General features: G+C 35.8%; 1 protein-coding gene across 1 annotated transcript; it reads left to right on the forward strand.

The window, feature by feature from the left end:
- The first annotated feature begins 17,967 nt into the window (after positions 1 to 17,967).
- LOC129890534 (uncharacterized) lies at positions 17,968 to 18,345 on the forward strand. Its single transcript, XM_055966072.1, has one exon. The coding sequence runs from the start codon at positions 17,968 to 17,970 to the stop codon at positions 18,343 to 18,345; it is 378 nt and encodes a 125-aa protein (XP_055822047.1).
- Positions 18,346 to 22,215: the final 3,870 nt, after the last annotated feature.

Consider the following 22,215-nt stretch of genomic DNA (forward strand, 5'->3'; position numbering starts at 1 on the left):
TTTGGAGCTGCTGAAATTGACGGAATTCCGTTCCGAGACCTGTAGCTCCGATTGACCCCAAATACCACTTTTTAATACTTAAAACTTATGAAAACTCAAAATTTTTAAAAACTTAACTTTTCATAGAATTTTCTAATCAGAAATAACTCGGGGCATCTAAGGAGAGGGATAAAATGATCATTTTATAAAAAAATTAAAAATGACCTTGAGGGTCATTACACTCCGTTCTTTATATTTCTTTCTTTTTTTCCCCTTACATTATGCCTTACACGAGGAGATAGTCTTGATATGTAAGACGAATAATCTTCGCATACCCTTGATCAGTGATTTACAATATCAATTATTGCATTTATTGTTATCTTACTCATCACTGTTTATACAATTTTTGATTGGAAATTGAGATTATATAATGCTTAAAAACCTAGAGTGTATTGATATCTTCAAATTTGGTCACTTTTCCACATTATTTGGTTGACCGTTACAAATGTACTATGAATTTTTATAGATCATTTTTTAGGATAAGCCTTATAATGATTTATTGAAATACGAAAAAACTAAGTATAGAAAGAGATTTATTTATTAAAGTCAAAAGTTAAAATAAGCACATATACTTTTTCTTTTATTTTTTTAAAAAATATGTGCTAATGAAAAATTTAATTCATTTAAGTTATTTATATTGAAATATTTGGTAACAATGTCAGTTGTATATTAATTTTGCATGGACTATTTCACTAGTATTTACATATAAGAGAATTTCAATTGAAATTGAAATATGTACTGCTACAACGTGACATGAAAAAGCAACGAACAAACATTAAAACTGACACAGTGTCACGCATACACAGTCCAATTCCTTAGGATTTTGGGTATCCCAATATGTTTTGGACTCAGTCATTTTATTTCCTACACCTATAAATATTCCATATAATCAGTTTTTATATAATTTGACCTAGGAAGAGATAGGAGCCGCCACAGAGGCCAGTAAATTTTTGTTTCATCTCTTCTTCTCCTTTATTATTGTTTTTTACATCTTTTCTTTGCATGATTTGTTGTAATTGCTCCATGTATGTATGGAGTTAAGCTTCTTGTTCTAGGATTATAGTAACTAATTAAATAATTATTTAGTAAATCTTGATTCATCATATTTGATTATCATATTAGTTGTTCTTATAGTCGTGTGATTACTATTTGATCCTTGGCCGCCATTGAAATAAATATATTGTCTACTTTTGAACTTGAGAGAAGAATAGAGAGATAGAACTTGGAATATAAGGAGCATGATCCTTCTTTGTCAAATACTTAGCTTGATTTGTACCTGGGATAGAGATATACCTAGAACCATGCTTGGTTCAAATACAGAATGAAATCTTAATACTCTATAATTGGTTAAATCGATCCCCGCTCAATGATGTAATTAAGTTTCCAACTGTAATAGACAATTAGGTGTCAAGAGGTCATGACCATATTAACCCGTGAATCAACAACTAGATAATCAAATACGTTGATGAAAGTGATACTAAACATGATTATTAGTTAAACCATAATCCTAGATCGATTCATTCATTGAGTGTGTAAAAATCAACTCTTTTCTTGGTTAATTGCTCACTAGTTCTTTTATTTTTATTTTTGATTTAATTAATTCAACTCATCTTTAAAATCATTGGTTAAATAAATAATTAGAATTAGTATGATTTAGTAAATAGTTAATTGAAAAGTCCTTGTAGGTTCAACATATGACTCCTAAAAAGAGTCAATTTATTACTTGCATTTCCACGTACACTTGCGTGTGCATTTGTTTCACGATCCAACCTCTCAAGTAATAATGGAACCTGCTAACACACTACTAGGAAGCCAACCCATATCTCAAAAACTACAAGTAATGGGACTAAGGGTAGAAACTAAATAAAAAATAACCAACTTACAAAAATAAAGAAGATTCAAGCGGAACCAAATCAAAATATATATACAAATAAAGATCCCACCCAGAACCTGGAAGTCAAAAATTTAGAGCTACTACAAAATGGATACAAGTCCCAAAAGTAGACAATAGAAATACCCCTCGGGACCCCTTTATGTCTAAAACTCAACTTTTCACCTAAACATCCAAATTGGAATAGACCAAACTCAACATTCCGGAGCTGATGCCGCTGAAAAAAATTTCATACGATGACTAATTCTCTGAATGTTGATCAAAGTTAGTTCTAGGTCTTTATGCTTTCCAACATCTCGTCTAAGTGCTCAAAATCACACCAGAAGCCTCGGAACCTGAACTAAAGGTCCTTATAGAATAAACTCAACATTTAGGAGTTAACCTTAGTGACGAAATTCTAATTTAAGCACGTGTACCAAGACCATTAACCAAGGTCAAACTTAGATCAAAGATTAAAGGCTAAAACGCCTAATGGTTCAAACTCGCACCAAAAGTCTCGAGACTCGAGCAAGCCTTGCTAATAGCCTAAAATGACCATTTCGTAGCTAATGAAACCATAAGAATTCAATTCCGAGGTTGTTTACCTGAGTTTTTGAATAAAGTAAACTATTTAAATTTTAAAAGATCCAAAATAGAGAAACGGGCATAAACCCAAATGAATAACCAGGTTACCGAATAGTCAATGTTAGAAAGTCATAAATGACTTAGGATCTTTATAGAAATGCTCTAAAAGATAAGAAGAAGGCATTTACACAGAAATGACATGGAGGGCCAGTACAACATCGACTATTAAAAAGGTCTTCATCTACGAAAGTAATAGTCAAGATGTACTACAAGCTCAAATAAGGTGAGGATTTGCTCCAGCATTGTAACACCACAAAAAATTTAAGCTAAGACCCAAACTATTCTTCATATGTGTATAGGCTTGAACCTGATAATTTTAATTGTATATATGTGTTAGGATCAATTTCTAAATATTTAAAGTGTATTTGATGTGAATTAGGGTAATAAGGAACCTCTAGTACTTAGTCGAGTTCAATGATCCTCAACTGATTAAGTTTTAGCATAAATAAATGCAAGAATCAACATAAAATGATCATATCTCTCACACATATTGGATTGGGTGGCCTATGAACTATTAAATTAAAGGTTTGTCAGTCATCTTTGCAATACCACTAAGTTTGCCTCATTAGAGTTTGGAGTAAAAATTTATAACCATTTTACCAAAAACTGCCTGATCAGTGCTTTCAGGATCAGTAGCTACAGACCTGACCGACGGGTCATAGGTCAAGTTACGAATAAAGTTCACTCGTGGAATGGGGTCAGTGAGTTAACATTCTTGCCTAAGTTCCATCAAACCAATCCACGAGTCATGGATCATTTTACGATCCATAAAAGGGCATGTTGACTATGTATATCACCTGTATATCATATATATTAGGAGTATATAAAAAATTTCAAATTTCAAAAAAATATTATTTTAAGTTTATTTCTCACTTTTCACACCTTGGTCAATCCCAACAACCCTAAAAAGCTCTCTTCAATCCTAGTAAGTCATGGTAAGTATAATTCATGATTTTACAACATAATTCCTTAAATTTCAACAAGATTTTAACATCAAATGTTTGGCCTATATCTAGTGAATATCAAGAATTCAATTCTAGGGTTCAAGACTTTATTTTTGAAAAAGGTCCATCAAGAATTCTTCCTTCCATATCAAGTTAATCATACCCTCATGATTTCCATCTAACAAATGATTATATAACCTAAGCAAGGATCTACCCTCAAAACATAGGATTTTCATGAAACGGATCCAAGAATTTCAAGAAAGGATTTCTTGATCGTTCTTCTTCAAGTTAGGGTCCTTCTTCAAGATTTATGGAGTGTTTAAGGTATGTAAGGCTAATCATAATATTGGACTAAGTTCTTTCTCATTTCCTACATCTTCATTTAGTCAAGTTGATTTTTGAGTTTGAATTTCAATTCCAATAAATTGAATTCTTGAGTTATCTTTGTAAATTCTATTGAGTTCTTGTATACATCTAAATATACTTTGATGATTTTCATGAGTATAGTTCTTAAATTTATTGTCCATGTTTTCATTCATGTGAAACCTATTTGAGTTTTGCATTAATTGTTTTTATTCATTGTTAAGTTTAAGAATGATATATTTTTATCATTTAATTGAGAAAGAGTTTGATCGTGAGTTGAGTTTTAAGATGTCTCTTAATTATTATTTTGAGAATGAGTATAAATAAGTTGATTATTAATACTTTAAACATCTATTTTGAGATTGAGTTGAGAAGTCAACATTATACTTTTAGATGCATTAATTGAGTTGAGATTTTATATATTATGAAGAGAAGAGATCAGTTCAGAATACTTGAGTTTTGAAAATAGTCTAAATGAGACTAAATGAATAAATTGAGTACATATAATCATGTGAGATATGAGCATAGTAAATATATTTTTGGGAGTAGTATTGATCATCAATTTGGATAATACTACAAAACAACTCAAACCCCATAAACTACATAGCCAGCGTAGGATAGAAACATACCATTCATTCGGGCATCATTACCCGACTTACCATGAGAGTATCACTAATATAGGTTCGAGCCCTCTTGGACTCTCTTCTAGACCTCTCTTTCAACTTCTCCTCTTTTATTTATTCAGCATAAGTCATGAGCCTTGAGATGTCCATAACCTTGTTTAGCATGGTGGTTCTACACACTTTGAGCACCAAGTTCGACACACCCAAATCAAAGTTGCTCAATCGAGCTCTCGACATTCATGAAAGGAGCATATTTTGACAACTTAGTGAATTTGAGGGCATACTCCCTCACACTCATTCTTCCTTTCCTTAAATTAATAAATTCTTGCACTTTGGCTTCTCTCAACTATAGTGGAGAGAAGTGGTTAAGGAAAACACTCTTGAACTCTTCCCAATAAACAAGACCAATACATATAGCCCTCTCACTTCTTCATTGATCAAACTACACTTAAACCACTCCCTTAAAGTGATACACCACCAAGTCCTCCTTCTCCACCAGACCAGTGCTCATGATCTCAACAATCTTGGTAATACCTATAAGACCGCAGAATTTGGAAAGTCTGTAAATGAGGTTTTAAAGTAAGTTGCAAAAACCTTTTACACTAGATGCTAACCATGAGACCCTTCATGGGTCATACTCAGCTTCATAGCTTGTGGAGAGGAACCGTGTAGGTGTCCAAGATCTAGGGAGTTAAGGAAGGAGGTCTACAAAGGGCTCTACAACCCATGGAGATTTCACAGACAGTGAAGCATTTTGTGAACTCGGCCCCTAAGACTCTTGAAATTAAGTAAGGACCACTAGAGGTACTAAGAGCCTGTGGTGTCCTCTGTGGAGGTCAATATTTCAAACTCAAAATAGATTCCCCTTACCACAGCCACCAATACCAGCCGTAATGAGCTTTATGGACTGTGGTGGGTCCTGTATGCAGGTGTCATTTTAGTTTAAGTTAGGGGTATTTTGGTATTTTTCTTATGATCTCATTCATAAATGTGGATGGGTTTTGGAGGTTTATTTTATCCTACTAACTACCTTAAGACCTCTTAACCCTCTCATTCTCACCCAAAAACCAAAACCCAAAATCTTCTCTCTAAAGCTTTCTCTCAAGAGCCTTCTTCTTTCTCAAGCAATTCAAAGAGAAAAACAAGTTAAGCCTTCAAGTCATGGAAAATTTAGGGCTCCTAAGATCTAAGGTATGTGTAAATTCATCTATGGGCCTATTCACCTGTGGAATCCTATGTTTTCTCTCAAATATCTCTCATGAATTCTTCTTCTAAAAGCCCTAATTCCATGAATTTGAATTGGGTCTTCTCACTTAAGATAGATCATATGATTATTGATCAAATTATTCATAATTCGCATCATATTGCTAGATTTCAAGTTGAATTTAAAAGACCTGTGCTATGTGTTATTTTCAAGTATATTTTCAATGAATTATGATCATGAATTTTAAGTGATTTCAATGAAAGTTTTATGAATGATTACCAAGGTTTATGAATGACTCATGAAACACTATAGATAAAGTTTCAATGATGTTGCAAGCGATTATGGTGTGATAAGGTAGTTCTCACACAATCATGTTAAAGAGGTGGTAAGCTAGTTCTCAGCAACTCATGGATTCTTATGAATCCATTATGTTAATGAGATATTCTTATGATTTTACTATGATGAGGATTGATATCTATTATTGTACTTTCTAATGATATTAATGACTATGTTTTCATGAAGTTTTATTGGGATAATAACTAAGCACTGAGAGGACTTTAAGGAAGGGTTTGGTCCAGTAGACATAGTAGCTATCTAAGGGAGTCATTATAGCAACCTTTAGTCCCTTACTACGTTACCTATGTAGTTTTAAAGTGCCAATATGGTGTAGCTAGTAGATGCACATATAGCACAAAGTTAGAGGAAGTACCATCACAGAGTCTGCCTTGAAAAGGTAGCCTCTCCCTTCTTGATTGGAAAATACATTAAATTTCATGTTATAGCTTGCATGATCTTATATGTCAGTTAAAGGTCCTATCCCACATCTAGGGAAAACATAAAGTATAAAGTTTTCATGATGATATTTTGACGCATTGACCATATGATTATAATGTTTCAAGGTTTTGAAGGTTTAACTCATGCTTTAAGATAATGGTCATGCATCCTATGTTCATATTGATTATGACATATTTATTTTTAATACATATTTTTCACATACTTAGTGCATTCTATGTATTTTTGCCTATATTGTATCATAATATTGGGACAGACGATCATCGCGCACCTTCTATTTATGAGTAGAGTTGAGCTTATACTTTATTTATGGTAAGTCCTCATGCTTAGAGGATAAGACTTTCATCCTTATTATTCTTATGACTCTCTTATGTTATCATGGGTGAGCTAGGATTTTGTCTTATGCCACCATCTAGTTAGTAGAGGCACGTTGGTATCATGGAGTCTATGTTGTCTTTCATTTTGAGTCTAAGACTTATTCTCCTTTATTGAGACATTTTATGTTGAGGCTTTATTTCCATATCTGTGTCTTAGCTATATTACTTTACTTACCTTATGTATTCTCTTGAATGATATGCTAAGAGGCTTGGTTGGGGTCCCTCGGGATTCTAATCATCGTGTCACGCCTAGAGCCTAGCTTAGGTCATGAAAAACTTAGTATCAAAGCACAAGGTTTAAAGTGTCCTTGGGAGTCTAACAAGTAGAGTCTTGTTCATTAGTGTGAAGTGTGTCATGTGTATGAATAGGAGGCTATAAGGTGTCTTAGGAAAAACATCACTTCTTTCATGATCTTAGCATGCAATAGAATTGAATTCTAAGGATTCTTTCTCTAACACTTTCTTTTTGCGGTTACAGAATTATGCCTCCACAAAGGAACCCCATCAAAAGGAACGTTTAGGAGGTGTAAGAAGATCCAAATGACCTTTTTCATGAATATGTCTCTCATGCGGAGTTCCGAGCCACTTTTCAAGTTCTTACTCAAGCCATGGCGGCTCAAGTTAATAGAGAGGTAGTAGCTCCCGTGAACCCAAATATAAGTATGGCGACTAGCTGAGTTCATGATTTCACCAGTATGAACCCTCCCAATTGTCTTGATTCTAAGGTGGATGATGATCCATAAGAGTTCATGGAGGGTATTGATAATATTGTTGACATCATGTATGTTAGCTCAGTGGAAAAATTAGTTTTGGCAGCATTTCAACTCAGGGTTTCTCAAGTTTAGGATGAACAATGGAAGATGAAAGAGGTAGAGATGATGGTCCCTTAGATTGAGAGGAATTTAAGGGTAATTTTCTTGATTGGATATTTCCCTTGGAGTTGAAGGAGGCTAAGGTGAAAGAGTTCATCAATTTATGCCAAGGTAATATGAGTATGATGGAGTATTCCCTCACGTTCACAAAGTTGTCCAAATATGCTTATTTCAGGTCATCGATCCAAGGGCTCGTATGAGCAATTTTTTTGGATGTGTCTAATTTGATGGTAAAAGAATGTAGAACCGCCATGCTTAAGAGATGGACATTTTGAGACTTATGGCACATACTGAGCAAATTGAAGAGGAAAAGTTAAAGGAGAGATCTAAAAAGGATTCAAAGAGGGCTCGGACAGATTATGGAATTTCTCACATGGTAAGTTCGAAAATGGTGGCCTTCCTCAGTTTTTTTAAAAGTATTCTAGCCAAGATTCATCTAACACTCCGGCTCCAAAATTTGATAAAGATAAGTTTCCTAATCCTAAGGCACAAGGAGGAGCTCCGAGTGGTCAAGTCATCCCTCCATGCAAGAAGTGTGGAAGAAATCACAAAGGAGAATCCTTAGCAGAATCGGATATATGCTATAGGTGTGGAATGTTGGGCCATCAGGCAAAGGATTATAGGAGTGGTTCTAGGCCCTATACTTAAACTCAAGCCATTAGTCATTCGGATCAGCATGCTACTACTTCAGGTGGTTGTTAGCGCCAAAACAAATTTTATGCCCTTCAGACTCATTAGGAGTTAGAGGATTCACCCAATTTGGTGATTCGTATGTTGAAAGTATTTGACTTTGATGTTTATGCATTGTTAGATCCGGGTGTTACTCTATTATTTGTTATACCCTATCTTGGTATGAAATTTATTTTTAGTCTCGAGATTTTGCTAGAACCTTTTTTGGTCTATACTCCTATTGGTGATTCAGTTTTGGCTAAGAGAGTCTATCGAAATACCCCAGTTTTAGTTTTTCATAAAATCACCTTAGTTCATCTTGTAGATCTTGATATGACCGATTTTGATGTTATTCTCAATATAAATTATCTTCATATATGTTATGCTTTGATATACTATAGAAACCGCATGGTCAAGTTTCAATTTCCTAATGAGACAGTCCTAGAATGGCAAGGAAGAAATTCAATATTTAAGGGTCTATTTATTTTATGCCTTAAAGCTCGAAAAATAATTTCTAATGGTTGCATCTATTATCTAGTCTGAGTTAGATATACAAATTCCGAAGCTCCTACTCTAAAGTTAGTTTCGGTCGTTAATGAGTTTTTGGAAGTCTTCCCCGATGTTCTCCTAGGAATCCCTCCCGAAATGGAAATAGACTACCCAACCTATCTTTATTCCTTCTTATCGTATAGCCCCAATAGAATTGTAAGTGTTAAAGGATCGGTTGAAGGATTTGTTGGCTAAGGGTTTCATTAGATCGAGTATTTCTCTATGGAGTGCCTTGGTTCTCTTTGTTAGAAAGAAGGATGGCGGTCTTTGTATGTGTATTGACTACCGGCAACTAAAGAAGGTCATAATTACGAATAAGTATCCCATTCCAAGGATTGATGACTTGTTCTATGAACTTCTAGGATCAAGCTACTTTCTCAAAGATTGATATTTGATCAGGCTATCATCAACTCTTAGTAAGGGAGTGTGACATTTCGAAGATGCCTTTTAGAACTCGGTATGGTTACTTTTAATTCTTGGTTATGTCTTTTGGACTAAAGAATACTCCTGCAGCTTTTATGGATTTGATGAACTGGGTGTTAAAGCAATATTTGGATATGTTCCTAATTGTGTTTATTGATGATATTTTGATCTATTCTCGAAGTGAGGAGGAGCATGCCGATCATTTGAGGATTTTCCTGTGAATTCTGAAGGACCGTCAGTTATTTTCCAAGTTTAGAAAGTGTTAATTCTGGTTGAGGTCAGTTACTTTCCTTGGCCATATTGTTTCAGTGAAGATATTATGGTTGATCCTAATAAGACCGAAGTGGTTAAGAATTGGCCTAAACCATTGCCTCATTTCGATAATTGGAGTTTCTTAGGCTTAGCCGGTTATTATAGATGGTTCGTGGAAGGTTTCTCTTGCATTGCATCTCCTTTGACGACTTTGACTCAAAAGAAGGTGAAATTTCAATGGTTCGAGGCATGCGAAAAGAGTTTTCAAGAGTTGAAGGATAGACTTACCTTGGGTTTAGTGTTGACTTTACTAGAAGGTTCCAATGGGTTTGTTGTTTATTATGATACTTCACGAGTTTGTCTTGGTTTCTCCCTAATGCATAATTGTAAAGTGATAGCCTATGATTCTAAGCTACTTAAGGTGCATGAAAATAATTACTCAACTCATAACTTTGAATTGGCGGAAGTGGTCTTTGATTTGCAGCTGTGGAGACACTACATTTATGGTGTCTATGTTGATGTATTCACCAATCACAAGAGTCTGCAATATGTGTTCACTCAAAAGGATTTAAATCTTTGAAAAAGAAAATGGCTTGAATTGTTGAAGTACTATGATATGAGTTTGTTATACCATCTGGGAAAGGTGAATGTGGTTGTTGTAGCTCTTAGTAGATTGTCCATGAGCAATGTTTCTCATGTTGAGGATGAGAAGAAAGAGCTAGTTATTAATGTTCAAAGATTGGCATGTTTGAGTATTCTATTTGTTTATTCCAAGGATGGTGGTGTTATTGTTCAAAATGGTTTTGAATCATCTCTTGTGGCGGATGTTAAGGTCAAGGAAGATAATGATCCTATTTTTGTTTAGTCGAAGAAAGTGGTTGCGGAAAAACAATAGAGGCTTTCTCTTAAGTGTGAGATGGTGTTTTTAGGTATCAAGTCCAATTGTGCATTCCCCATGTTGATGGGGTAAGAGAAATGATTGTCACACCACGGGAGGGCACCCTAGGTGTGGCCGACAATCGAAGACCATTACTGGTCCCCAGGAGAACTACTTGGTCCGATTATTCATTCAATCACTCAACGGACGACTCTATGTGAAATTTAAGAGATTCAAGTGGGCTAACCAAATCAACAATTCAAAGAAGCATAATGTATTTAAAACAAATCTCATCTCAACTCTATATCAAAGAATAGTTTTGAAAACCAAAACATTAACTCAACACTATCACTATATGTCTGTGAACCTCTATCGGTATCAAGAAGGTGCCAATGATAAGTCCATGGCTACCCAAATCTAGAGAACCAGGGAAATACTAAAGTAAAAGATAACAACTCGAGAGTGCCTCCGTACGCAAGGAGGACTCACCAAAACCTGAGAATAGAAATGAACTTCAAGGATACACCTGTTGAGTATCTCTAACACCTATATCTGCATCATGAAATAATCCAAGCCACATGGAATTGGTACATGAAATGTACGAGTATGTAAAACAGACGAAAAAGAATACGATCAATAGACGCAATGAAGTATCGTGGATTTACAGTATTTTTAATACATTAAACTTAACAATTTGCATATGTTTTAAGTGTTTATTAGCATATTTGATGTTAGTTGTGTTTATTCTGCAGGAAACTAAGTCGGAGAATAAATTGAGGAAGCACAGTACTAATTCTTAAAGATTTTGGAGTTTACGAGTTCATCCTATGATTCATAGTTGCTTCTACGGGTCCTAGGTATTAGTCATAAAATAAGAGTGAAGAACGAAGGAAAAGTTGAAGATTATGAGTCATGACTACGACTCCTTTACATTCCTACGAGTTGTATATCATACTCGTAGAAGAAATTGCAGGAGATAAAACCAAGACTGGGTTTACTAGTCATCTTGGATACTATGATTCATAGAAGGCTTTCGTGAAGAAGAAGAGTTCATCAGTTCAAGGTGCTGGATTACGAGTTGGGTCTACGACTCGTCAACCTAAAGAATTTTTTTTAAAACAAGTCGTAGGACCCAACTGACTTAAAGTTTCCTGAGTTTTCCAAATTCATATTTACTTAGGATTATTTGTCTATAAATACACTTCTTAGGTTTATTTTTGAATTCTGATTTTTGTTATCGATATTTACATTCGGAATTTATTTGAAGATTTTGGATTCTCACATTCGGTATTATAAGTGCATCATTTCTTTTACACCAAACATTCTTGATTGTGATCACATAGTTATGAGTAGCTAATTTCACAAGTAGGTTTGTGGGAATCATGAAGAATTAACGACGTAGAACTTAATAAAAAGTAATTATTGAATTGTGTACATGCATGTATTGTTTTTTCCTTCATTTTGATTTCTTTTTAACGGTGGCCAATATTAGAAATCGCCTTATCCCTACTTGTCGGATCAAGGAAGTAACATATGGGAAAAGGTATTAAACAACGAGATTTGAGGCTAATCATCCCCATCTAATTAGCTTGAACGTATCAAGAAATGGCTAAATCTGGGATCATAGGTAATAGTTAGTAAAGAATACACTCGTAGATGGATCAAGTTTTGTAGTGAAATTCACTTATTTGCCTGATCAATGACGTAGTTAAAATTAACTTACCGATTCTACACGTAACACACTAAAAAGGATTACTAATAAAAAAGGTCCACATAGTTAAGGATTCATGGGGAACAAAAAATCCTTGTTTCACTTTATATTGATTTAAACCATATTAAATTGTTACTTTGTTAATTGATGCTTGTTATTTTATTTGTTAATTAGTTTTTATAAAAATTCTCCCTCTCTTTATGAAAATAAATTGATTACTAAAACAAATAATAAATGTTTAATTAAGTCTAAACCATATTCTTCGTGGGATTGACCCTAACCTTTGTTAGGTTCTATATTTGATCAACGGTCACTCTATATTTCTTTAAGGAGGTGTAATTTGAGCGTATCATATTTTGGCGTCGTTGCTGGGAAATTTGGCTTTTAGATTAGATTAATTTTTATTATTTGATTTGTAGTCATTAGTTCCTTATTTGACGTTATTTTTCTTTTTGTTTATGCTGAAACAGGTTTTGATTCCTAGTGCATACAAAATACGAGAAGTCAATGCATTCCCTTGATCCCATTAATCCCTAAATTGGAAGAGCATTATGTAGGATGAACAACAACAATAAAAACAATGGACAAGAACTTAGTGATGACACAGAACATCTTAGAGGGAAACACGATAATTCACCACAACATCCTCCACAACATCAACCACAAAATGTTCTTCACAATCCACCAGTAGCAAGACAACGTCGTCCACTCAGACAACAACCTGAATTCGGCATATGGAATAACTATGGGGTCAACCCTGACGGCATGGGAACTACTACTGCCATTGTGTTACCTCCATTATCATCTGGAACTATGTTTAGCATCACAAGAAGGCTAATTCAAATATTTCATCGTAGAGGACTTTTTTCTATCTTGGCATCCGTAAATCCACACACCCATCTCAATAATGTTGTGTACGTATGCAAGAGCAGTGTTGGTGACCCAGAGCTAAACATAGATGTCATTGGACTGTGTATTTTTCCATTATCCCTCACTGGTGAAGCTATAATTTCATTGTTTGAGCTTTCATACAACTCCATCACAACTTGGGAAGAATTACACGAGGCATTCATCTAGAAGTATTTCCCATTGTCAAAGAAGTTGAAACTAGTAGACCGAATCAACAATTTTCTATAGATGCCTGGAGAGTCAATTAGTGGATCTTGGAAAAGATTTGTAAAGTATCTACGAAGTGTGCCAAATCATAGAATAGTTGATGAATAACTTCTTGAGCTATTCTACTGCGCATAAGATGATAATGAAAAGCTGTTGCAGACACCATCACTGGCAGAGCATTCTTGGTCAATACTTTTCAAGAGGGTGCGGAGAGAATTGATCGTGTTACAAAGACAAACCAAGCTTGGAGCACTAGGGATACGGAAACTTTAAAAATCTCTTTTAATATTAATAAAAATCAAGGTTCCAAGATACCAAACAAAGCGGTACTACAAGAGATCGCTCAATTAAAAACCAAAATCAAACTTGCATTCAAAAACTTGGGAATAGAGAAAATCAATGCAATCAACCATCAAGATAGAGCACCAAGTCATGATGATTATGGATATGAGGAAGTGCATATTACGTGAATGATCAAGTAGAGGGTTTTCGTACTAATGCCCAAGAATATAATCAGGATGTTTGGTGCCAAGGTCGGAACAATAACAACTTCAATCAAGAGGGACATTACAACTGTGACAACAACTATAATCGTGAAGGAAACTATAATCACGAGAACAACTACAATCAGAATGGATAAAATGATCACAAGCGTGGGCAAGACAGAGAAGACGATTGAGGAAGGAGAGATAACAACAAGAGTGGTGCATACCTCCTACCCAAAAACTGAGATAGGGGATCCGGACTTACAAGAATCAAAGACATGATGACAAAGATGATGAAAGAGCATGACGCAAAAGCACACAATCTTAAAGAGATATGCAATGATCTTTCCGAAATAAATCAAAAAGTTGAGTCACATCCTACATCCATAAAGTGTATTGAGCAACAATTGGGGCATATTTCGTCATCTTTGAATCCACACTAGAAAGGAACCCTCCTAAGTAACACAATTAAAAATCCAAAGAATGAAGGGAAATGTATAGCAGTGACCACCCAAAGTGGCATTCAAATGGTGGATCCACCAATGCCAGAACTTAAGGATGATGTGCACAACTCAATTGTTAGTGAGGATGAAACATAAAGCAAAAATGATAAAGAATTAGTGGGTGAAAACCTAAGCACTAAACATCCCAAGAAAGGAGATTCTAAGCATGATGAAAAGGCTAGCAAAGAGAAAGATGACACTCCAACTATAATTCCAATGCCATGATCTCCTCTACCCTTTTGGCAAAGATTGAAAAAAAAAGCCGAAGATGAGAAATTTCTTAAGTTTATCTCTATGTTGAAGTAACTTTCGATGAATATTCCTTTGATATAGGTGTTATAGAAAATGCCTGGGAATGCAAAATTTATGAAAGATCTTGTTACAAAGAAGAGAATGGTAAGTTTAGAATCAGCCGACAACTTTCATCATTATAGTGCAATAGTGACTTGCTTATTTGTACAGAAAAAAGAGGATTTAGGAGCATTCACCATACCATATACCATAGGGGTTTTTAAATTTGCAAAGGCATTTTGCGACTTGGGTACTAGCATGAACTTGATGCGAATAGCAATGTTTCAATAACTGGGGTTAGGAACCCCTAAATCGAAGTTGATGTGGCTCTTGACGGTAGATCGTACTGTGAAGAAGCCTATGGGCATTATTTATAATATTCTAGTAAAGGTCAAATCATTCATATTCTGTACTAACTTTGGTATTCTTGACTGTGAGGTAGATTTTGATGCTCCTATCATTCTAGGTAGACCATTCTTGGCATCTGGTTGTTCTTTGGTAGACATAGAAACTGGTTAACTGAAGTTTCGACTAAATAGTGAAGAAGTAGTTTCCGACATATGCCAAATAATAAAGCATCACATAGAGATACGTGTAGTGTCCATGATTGATGTTGTAGATGATATGTTACAAAAAATACATATTGAGGAGAGATTGGGTTGAAGCTCTAACTGCTTTTATCATGAATTTTGATGAAGATCACATTTGGGAGTATGATGAAATGGTTTATGCACTCAATGGACTTTGGACGTTCAATCATGCACTAAAGAGACTTGACTTAGACTTGAGGAATAAAGCAACCCCGCCTACAAAACCATACATTGAGGACCTCTGACTTTGGAATTCAAAGCACTTCTATCTCACTTGCAATATGCATTCTTAGGGCCCAACAACATGTTGTTGTTCATAATAGTAGCCGATATTTACAAAAAGTAAGTGGAATCTTTAACATCTATCTTGAGGAATTTCAAATAAGTAATAAGATGGCCCATAACCGACATCATAGGCATCTCATTAGGCGTATGTACTCACAAACTCTAGCTCATACCGGATTTCAAACCAAGAATTTAGCACTAAAGGCAACTTAACCCATCTATGTAAGAAGTAGGTAAGAAGGAGATTATCAACTGGTTAGATGCTGGAGTTGTTTACCCGATTGCCGATAGTAGTTGGGTAAGTCCTGTCTAATATGTTTCAAAGAAGGGTGATGTTAGTGTGTTGCTAAACACAAAGAACGAGCTCATTCCAATGAGGCCTATCACATGTTGGAGGGTGTGCATGGATTATTACATGTTGAACTCATGGACAGAAAAAGATCACTTTCTAATGCCTTTTATGGGTCAGATGCTTAATCGTCCTATTGGCAAAGGATGGTACTATTTTCTTGATGGTTACTCGGGTTACAATCTGATTTCTATAACTCCTAAAGACCAAGAAAATACCACCTTCACATGTCCATATGGGACATTCGCCTTCAAATTAAAAGAATGCCATTTGGATTATTTAATGCGCCGGCGACCTTTCAATGTTGTATGATGTCTATCTTTTCAAACAAAGTGGAGGATACAATCGAAGTTTTCATGGATAATTGTTTCGTGGTTGGCGACTCTTTTGACGATTTTTTGGCTCATTTCTAAGATGTACTCCAAAGGTGTGAAGAGTGCAACCTTATGCTTAACTGGAAGAAATATCACTTCATGGTAAAAGAGGGCATAGTGTTGGGCCACAAGATCTCAAGCAAAGGCATAGAAGTGGATCGCACAAAGATTGAGGTAATCAAAAAGTTGCCTCCTCCCATCTTAGACAAAGGCATTAGAAGCTTTTTGGGACACACCGGATTTTATCCCCACTTCATCAAATACTTCTCCAAAATAACACATCCTTTATGCAAACTATTTGAAAAGGAGATGAATTTTTATTTTGACAAGGCCTATCTAAAAGCATTTGAGGAGTTAAAACAAAGGCTAGTATCAGTTCTTATCATCATTGCACTAGATTGGGAGCAACCATTTGAGGTCATGTGTGATGCAAGTGGAGTAGCACTTGGCGTAGTATTGGGACAAAGGTGCGAAAAGATTCTACATACAATATACTATGCTAGCAAGGCCCTTAATATTCCTCAAAGAAACTACACTATAATCGAACAAGAGTTCATGGTATTCATTTTTGAGAATTTTAGGTCCTATTTGCTAAACACCAAAGTCATTATACACACCTATCATGCCTCATTGAGATACCTTATGGAATAGAAGGATGCTAACTCGAGACTAATTCATTGGGTATTATTTTTGCGAAGGTTTGATTTCTAAGTAAAAGATCGAAAAGAGACTGAAAACAAAGTTGCTGGCTATCTCTCTAGACTAGAATAAGAGGCAATGTTAAAGTTGGAAGATAGAGTTGAAATAGATGACACATTTTTGGACGAACAAGTATTGGCAGCATCATATGACTTAATTACATGGTTTGCCGATGTTGCTAACTACTTGATAAGTGATATAGTTCGTCCGAATTAAATGTTCACAAGGCTGCAAATTCATATCCGATGTGAAGAAGTTATTTTGGGAAGAACCATAGTTGTTATGTGTTTGTGCTGACGGGATTATTCATCACTGTGTATCCAAAGTTGAGATAATGAGTATTTGGTGGCATTCCATTCGTCACCTATTTGAGGTCATCATAGTGGTATTCGAATAGCCTACAAAATCCTACAATGTGGGTACTACTGACCAATAATTCATCAAGATGCTCATGATTTTTCCAAGTCTTGTGATCATTGTCAAAGAGAAGGAGGAATTTCAAGGAAACATAAACTCCCACTCACTCTTATTCCAGTCATTGAATTGTTCTACGTATGGGGAATTGACTTTATGGATCCTTTTGTGAGTTTGAGTGTAAAAAAGCACATCTTTGTTGCGGTTGACTATGTATTTAAATACGTAGAAGCTGTCGGGCTTCCCAACAATAAATCAAGGAGTGTCACCACCTTCCTCGAGAGAAATATTTTCTCAAGATTTGGTACACCAAAGGCAATAATCAACGATGGAGGTTTCCACTTTTGCAATCGATTGTTCAAAGTGTTACTTGAAAAGTATGGGGTTTGACATAGTGTAGCAACTCCTTATCATCCAAAACCTAGTGGACAAGTTGAGGTCTCCAATCATGAAATCAAGTAAATACTTGCAAAGACGGTGAATGCAAATAGAAAGAATTGGTCAAGGAAGCTTGATTATGCTCTATGGGCTTACCACACCGCATTCAAGACTCCCATAGGTATGTCACCTTATCAACTTGTCTTTGGGAAATATTTCCATCTGCCCGTAAGGTTGTAACACAAAGCTTTGTGGATGTTGAAGAAGTTGAATATGGATTGGGACGCCACATTAAAGCAAAGGATGAATCAAATAAATGAGCTTAATGAGTTTCATTTAAATGCATATAAGAGAGCAGCCTTGTACAAAGAGCGAATAAAGAAGTATCACTACCAAAAGAATGAAAAGAGCACATTTGCACCTGGAGATCTAGTCCTTCTTTTCAACTCAAGGATGTGTTTATTTCCTAGCAAACTCAAGTCAAAGTGGTTAGGACTACTCCAAGGGAGTCAAGTTTTTCCGCATGGTGCAGTTGAGCTAGAAAAGAAGGATGGAATGAAATTCAAAGTTAATGGTCAAAGGATCAAAGAATACATTGGCACAGAGGATGAGATCAAAATTGTGGAAGCATGGAAGCTTAGTGAATTCTGAGTAACTAGGCAAATCTGTGTCATGCCGCAACATTAAATCAAGCACTACTTGGGAGGCAACCCAAGCTATAGTTTTCCTTTTATTTAGTTTATTTTATTATCTATTCTTATGTTCACTTGTATATTTTTATGATAGCATATACTTCGTTAGGATCCGTGTCAAATTAAAGTCAAAAATATTATTTAAAAATAGGCCAAAAGATGAGTACGTGTCCATGTTGAAAAGAAAATTCTGGAAGCTGAATCAAAGAGGAATATGAGTCATATTTACGAGTTATAAAGATTTCTACGACTCGTTAACTAAACTTGTATATATACCTAGGGCTAAATTTCCTTTTTTTACCAAACTGAACTACACCCTTCATGGGTGAAACCTTCAAATATACCCAATCATCCATATTAAACTCAAGATCCCTTCTCCAAGTATCAGAATAGGACTTTGACGACTTTGAGCCTTCTTCAACCTTTATCTAATGAGTCCCACCTTCTCCATAGCGTCAAGAATCGAATAGGGACCAACCATAGTCATCTCACCTACTTTGAACCTACCAACCAAAGATCTACATCGTCTTCCATACAAAGCCTCATACGGTGCCATCTCAATGCTTGAGTGGTAACTATTATTTTACATGAATTCAATGAGCGGTAGATGATCATCCCAACTCCTGTTGAACTCCAACACATAATCCCTTAATATATCCTCTAGTGTTTGAATTGTGCACTCGGCTTACCCATTGGTTTGAGGATGGAATGTGGTGCTTAGCTTCACGTTGGTACAAAACCTCTTAGAAATGATCTCCAAAAATAAGAAGTGAATTAGGTACCACGATCTGAAATAATCAACAACAACATACCATACAATCTCACCAATTCCTGGATATATAACTTGGCATAATCCTCGGCACTTAAGATGTCTTGAAAAGTAAGAAGTGAGCCGACTTTGTTATTTTATCAATAATCACCCAAATAGAGTCATGATGTTTTCGAGTACACGACAACCCTAATACAAAATCCATATTCACATTTTTCCACTTACAAGTAGAAATTTCAATGTCTTGGGAATGGCCAACCGGCCTTTGTTGTTTGGCGTTACTTATTGGCAATTCGGACATTTGGCCATGAACTTTTCTATGTCCTTTTTCATGCCTCCCCACCAATAAAGCTCTTTTAAGTCTCGGTACATTTAGTCAAACCGGGATGAATGGAGTATGAAGAATTATGAGCCTTCTTCAAAATCAAACTTCTTAGTCCATCCACATCCGAAACACATAACCGGCCTTGGTAGTGAAGTACCCCATCCCGACTTTGTGAAAAGACCTCTACTTTCTTTTATTTCACCAACTTCTTTAGCTCTACTAATGTCGGGTCAAGGTCTTGTTTTGACTTAACATCCACCACCAAAGATGATTCGGACTCATTATGAAAAACCATACCACCATCATCAGAAATGCTCAACTTCACCCCTAATCTAGCCAACCCATGAAGATCTTTGACCAAGTCTCTCTTTCCTTCATCCATGTAAGCCATACTTCCCATAGAAACCATACTAAATACATCGACAAAAACACTGGCCTTACCCGAATGGTAATGCAAACTCATGTCATAGTCTTTGAGGAGTTCAAGCCATCTCCTTTGCCTTAGATTGAGGTCTTTTTGGTTGAACACATATGGGAGATTCTTGTGATCGGTGAACACATCCACATGTACCCCATAGAGGTAATGCCATAAAATCTTTAGAGCAAATACAATGGCAAATAATTCGAGATCATAGGTAGGGTAGTTACATTCATTCCCTTTCAGTTTTCTAGAAGCATAGGCTATAACCTTGCCATTCTTCATTAAGACACAACTAAACCAATCTTTGAAGCATCATAATAAACCACAAGCCCCTCTAAGCCTTCTGTTAGAGCCAAAATAGGAGCGGAGTTAAGTCGATCTTTCAAAGATTGGAAATTCTTTTCACACTCAACTGTCCATAGAAACTCTCCCTTATTTTGAGTCATCTTCTTCATAGGAGATGAGATAGTAGAGAAACCTTCAACGAACCTCCTATAGTAACTGGTTAGACCCAAAAAGCTCCTCATGTCCAAAGGAGTCAATGGTCTAGGCCAATTCTTGACTGCCTCCATTTTCTTAGGATCGACCTTGATCCCGTCACCGAACATTATATGACCAAGAAATGCCACCTTTTTCAACAAAACTTCACACTTACTAAATTTTTCAAACAATTGCCTATCCCTCAAGGTTTGGAGTACAACCCTTAAATGGTTCTTATATTCTTCCTCACCCCAAGAGTAAATCAATATGTGATCAATGAAAACCACCACCAATGTATCAAAGTAGGGTTTGAACACACTATTCATTAAGTCAATAAACACCGCCGGCATATTTTTCAACCCAAATGAAATTGCTATAAACTCAAAGTGACCATACCTTGTTCGAAATGCCATATTGGGAATGTCATACTCCCTCACCCTTAGTTGATGATAACCGGACAGCAGATCGATCTCAGAAAAATGACTTGCCCTTTGTAATTTATCAAATAAATCATCTATTCTAGGGATTAGGTATTTATTCTTAACTGTTATGTAGTTCAATTTTTTGTAGTCTATGGACATTCAAAGTGACCCATCCTTCTTTGTTACAAACAACACGAGAGCACCCCACGGTGAAATATTTGGCCTTATGAACCCTTTCTCCAATAAGTCTTTCAATTGTTTCTTTAGCTCCTTTAATTCTATCGGGGTCATTCGATAAGGAGGAATAAAATTAGGTTGGGTATCGGAGAGAAGATCGATACCAAAATCAACTTCACTTTTGAGAGGAACACCAAGGAGATCATCAAAAAAGATATTGAAAAAATTATTGACTATGAGTACCGACTCAAGAGGACGACTTTTAGAGTCGACATCCTTAACCCTCACAATGTGGTAAATGCAACCTTTAACAATCAAATTTTGAGTCTTAAGACAAAAACTGAACCTACCCTTCACTATTGAATCATGAGCCTTCCATTCGAGAATAAACTCATTTGGAAATTAAAACTTGACTCAACAAGCCTATAATCTATAGAGGTATAAGATGCATGCAACTAATCCATCCCAAGGATAACATCAAAGTACACCATGTCAAGATCTATGAGATCACAAGGAACAACGTTTTGCACGATAGACACACTAAATAAGGCTCTACTAACATTTCGGGTAACACATCAAACCTATTTGCTAGGAATGGAGTAACAAATGATAAATTTGCACCCAGATCTAATAATGCATACACATGAAAAGAAAAGACTTTTAACATACCAGTAACAATATTGGATGCTTTGTCAACCTCTTGCCTCTCATGCAAAACATAAAAGAAGTTGGTGCGTTGGCCATATCCTTGAGCTTATTGACCATGAGCAATTTGGCCTTGAAGTCTAACACCACCACCACCACTTCTATAATACCTACCATGGTGGCCCATATTACCACACTTGAAGCATGCATTAGAGCCGGGTATGCACTTTTCTTTATGATTTGTTCCACTTTTCTTGCAAGTGGGGAAAGTTTGAGTACCAACATTCTCCTTTGGGACCATCGGGTTAGCAACCTTGTTCTTGTTGAACCTTGGAGGAGGAGTATTAGTGGAACCTTGCCCTATGAATTATTATCCACCTTAGCCCTTGCACCACTAACATAACAAGACCTTTGAGGACTGAACCTTCCACCATCAACTCTAGCCTTCTTGAACCCTCTTGACCTATCCCTCAACTTCTCATCCTTAATTTATTCTGCATATATCATAAGTCAGGAGATTTCCATCTCTTCAATTAACATGGATATTTTGCATTCTTTGGATACCAAGCTAAAAACCCCAGAAATGAACT

The sequence above is a fragment of the Solanum dulcamara genome, chromosome 5, assembly GCF_947179165.1.
Source record: "Solanum dulcamara chromosome 5, daSolDulc1.2, whole genome shotgun sequence".
Taxonomy (NCBI): Eukaryota; Viridiplantae; Streptophyta; class Magnoliopsida; order Solanales; family Solanaceae; genus Solanum; species Solanum dulcamara.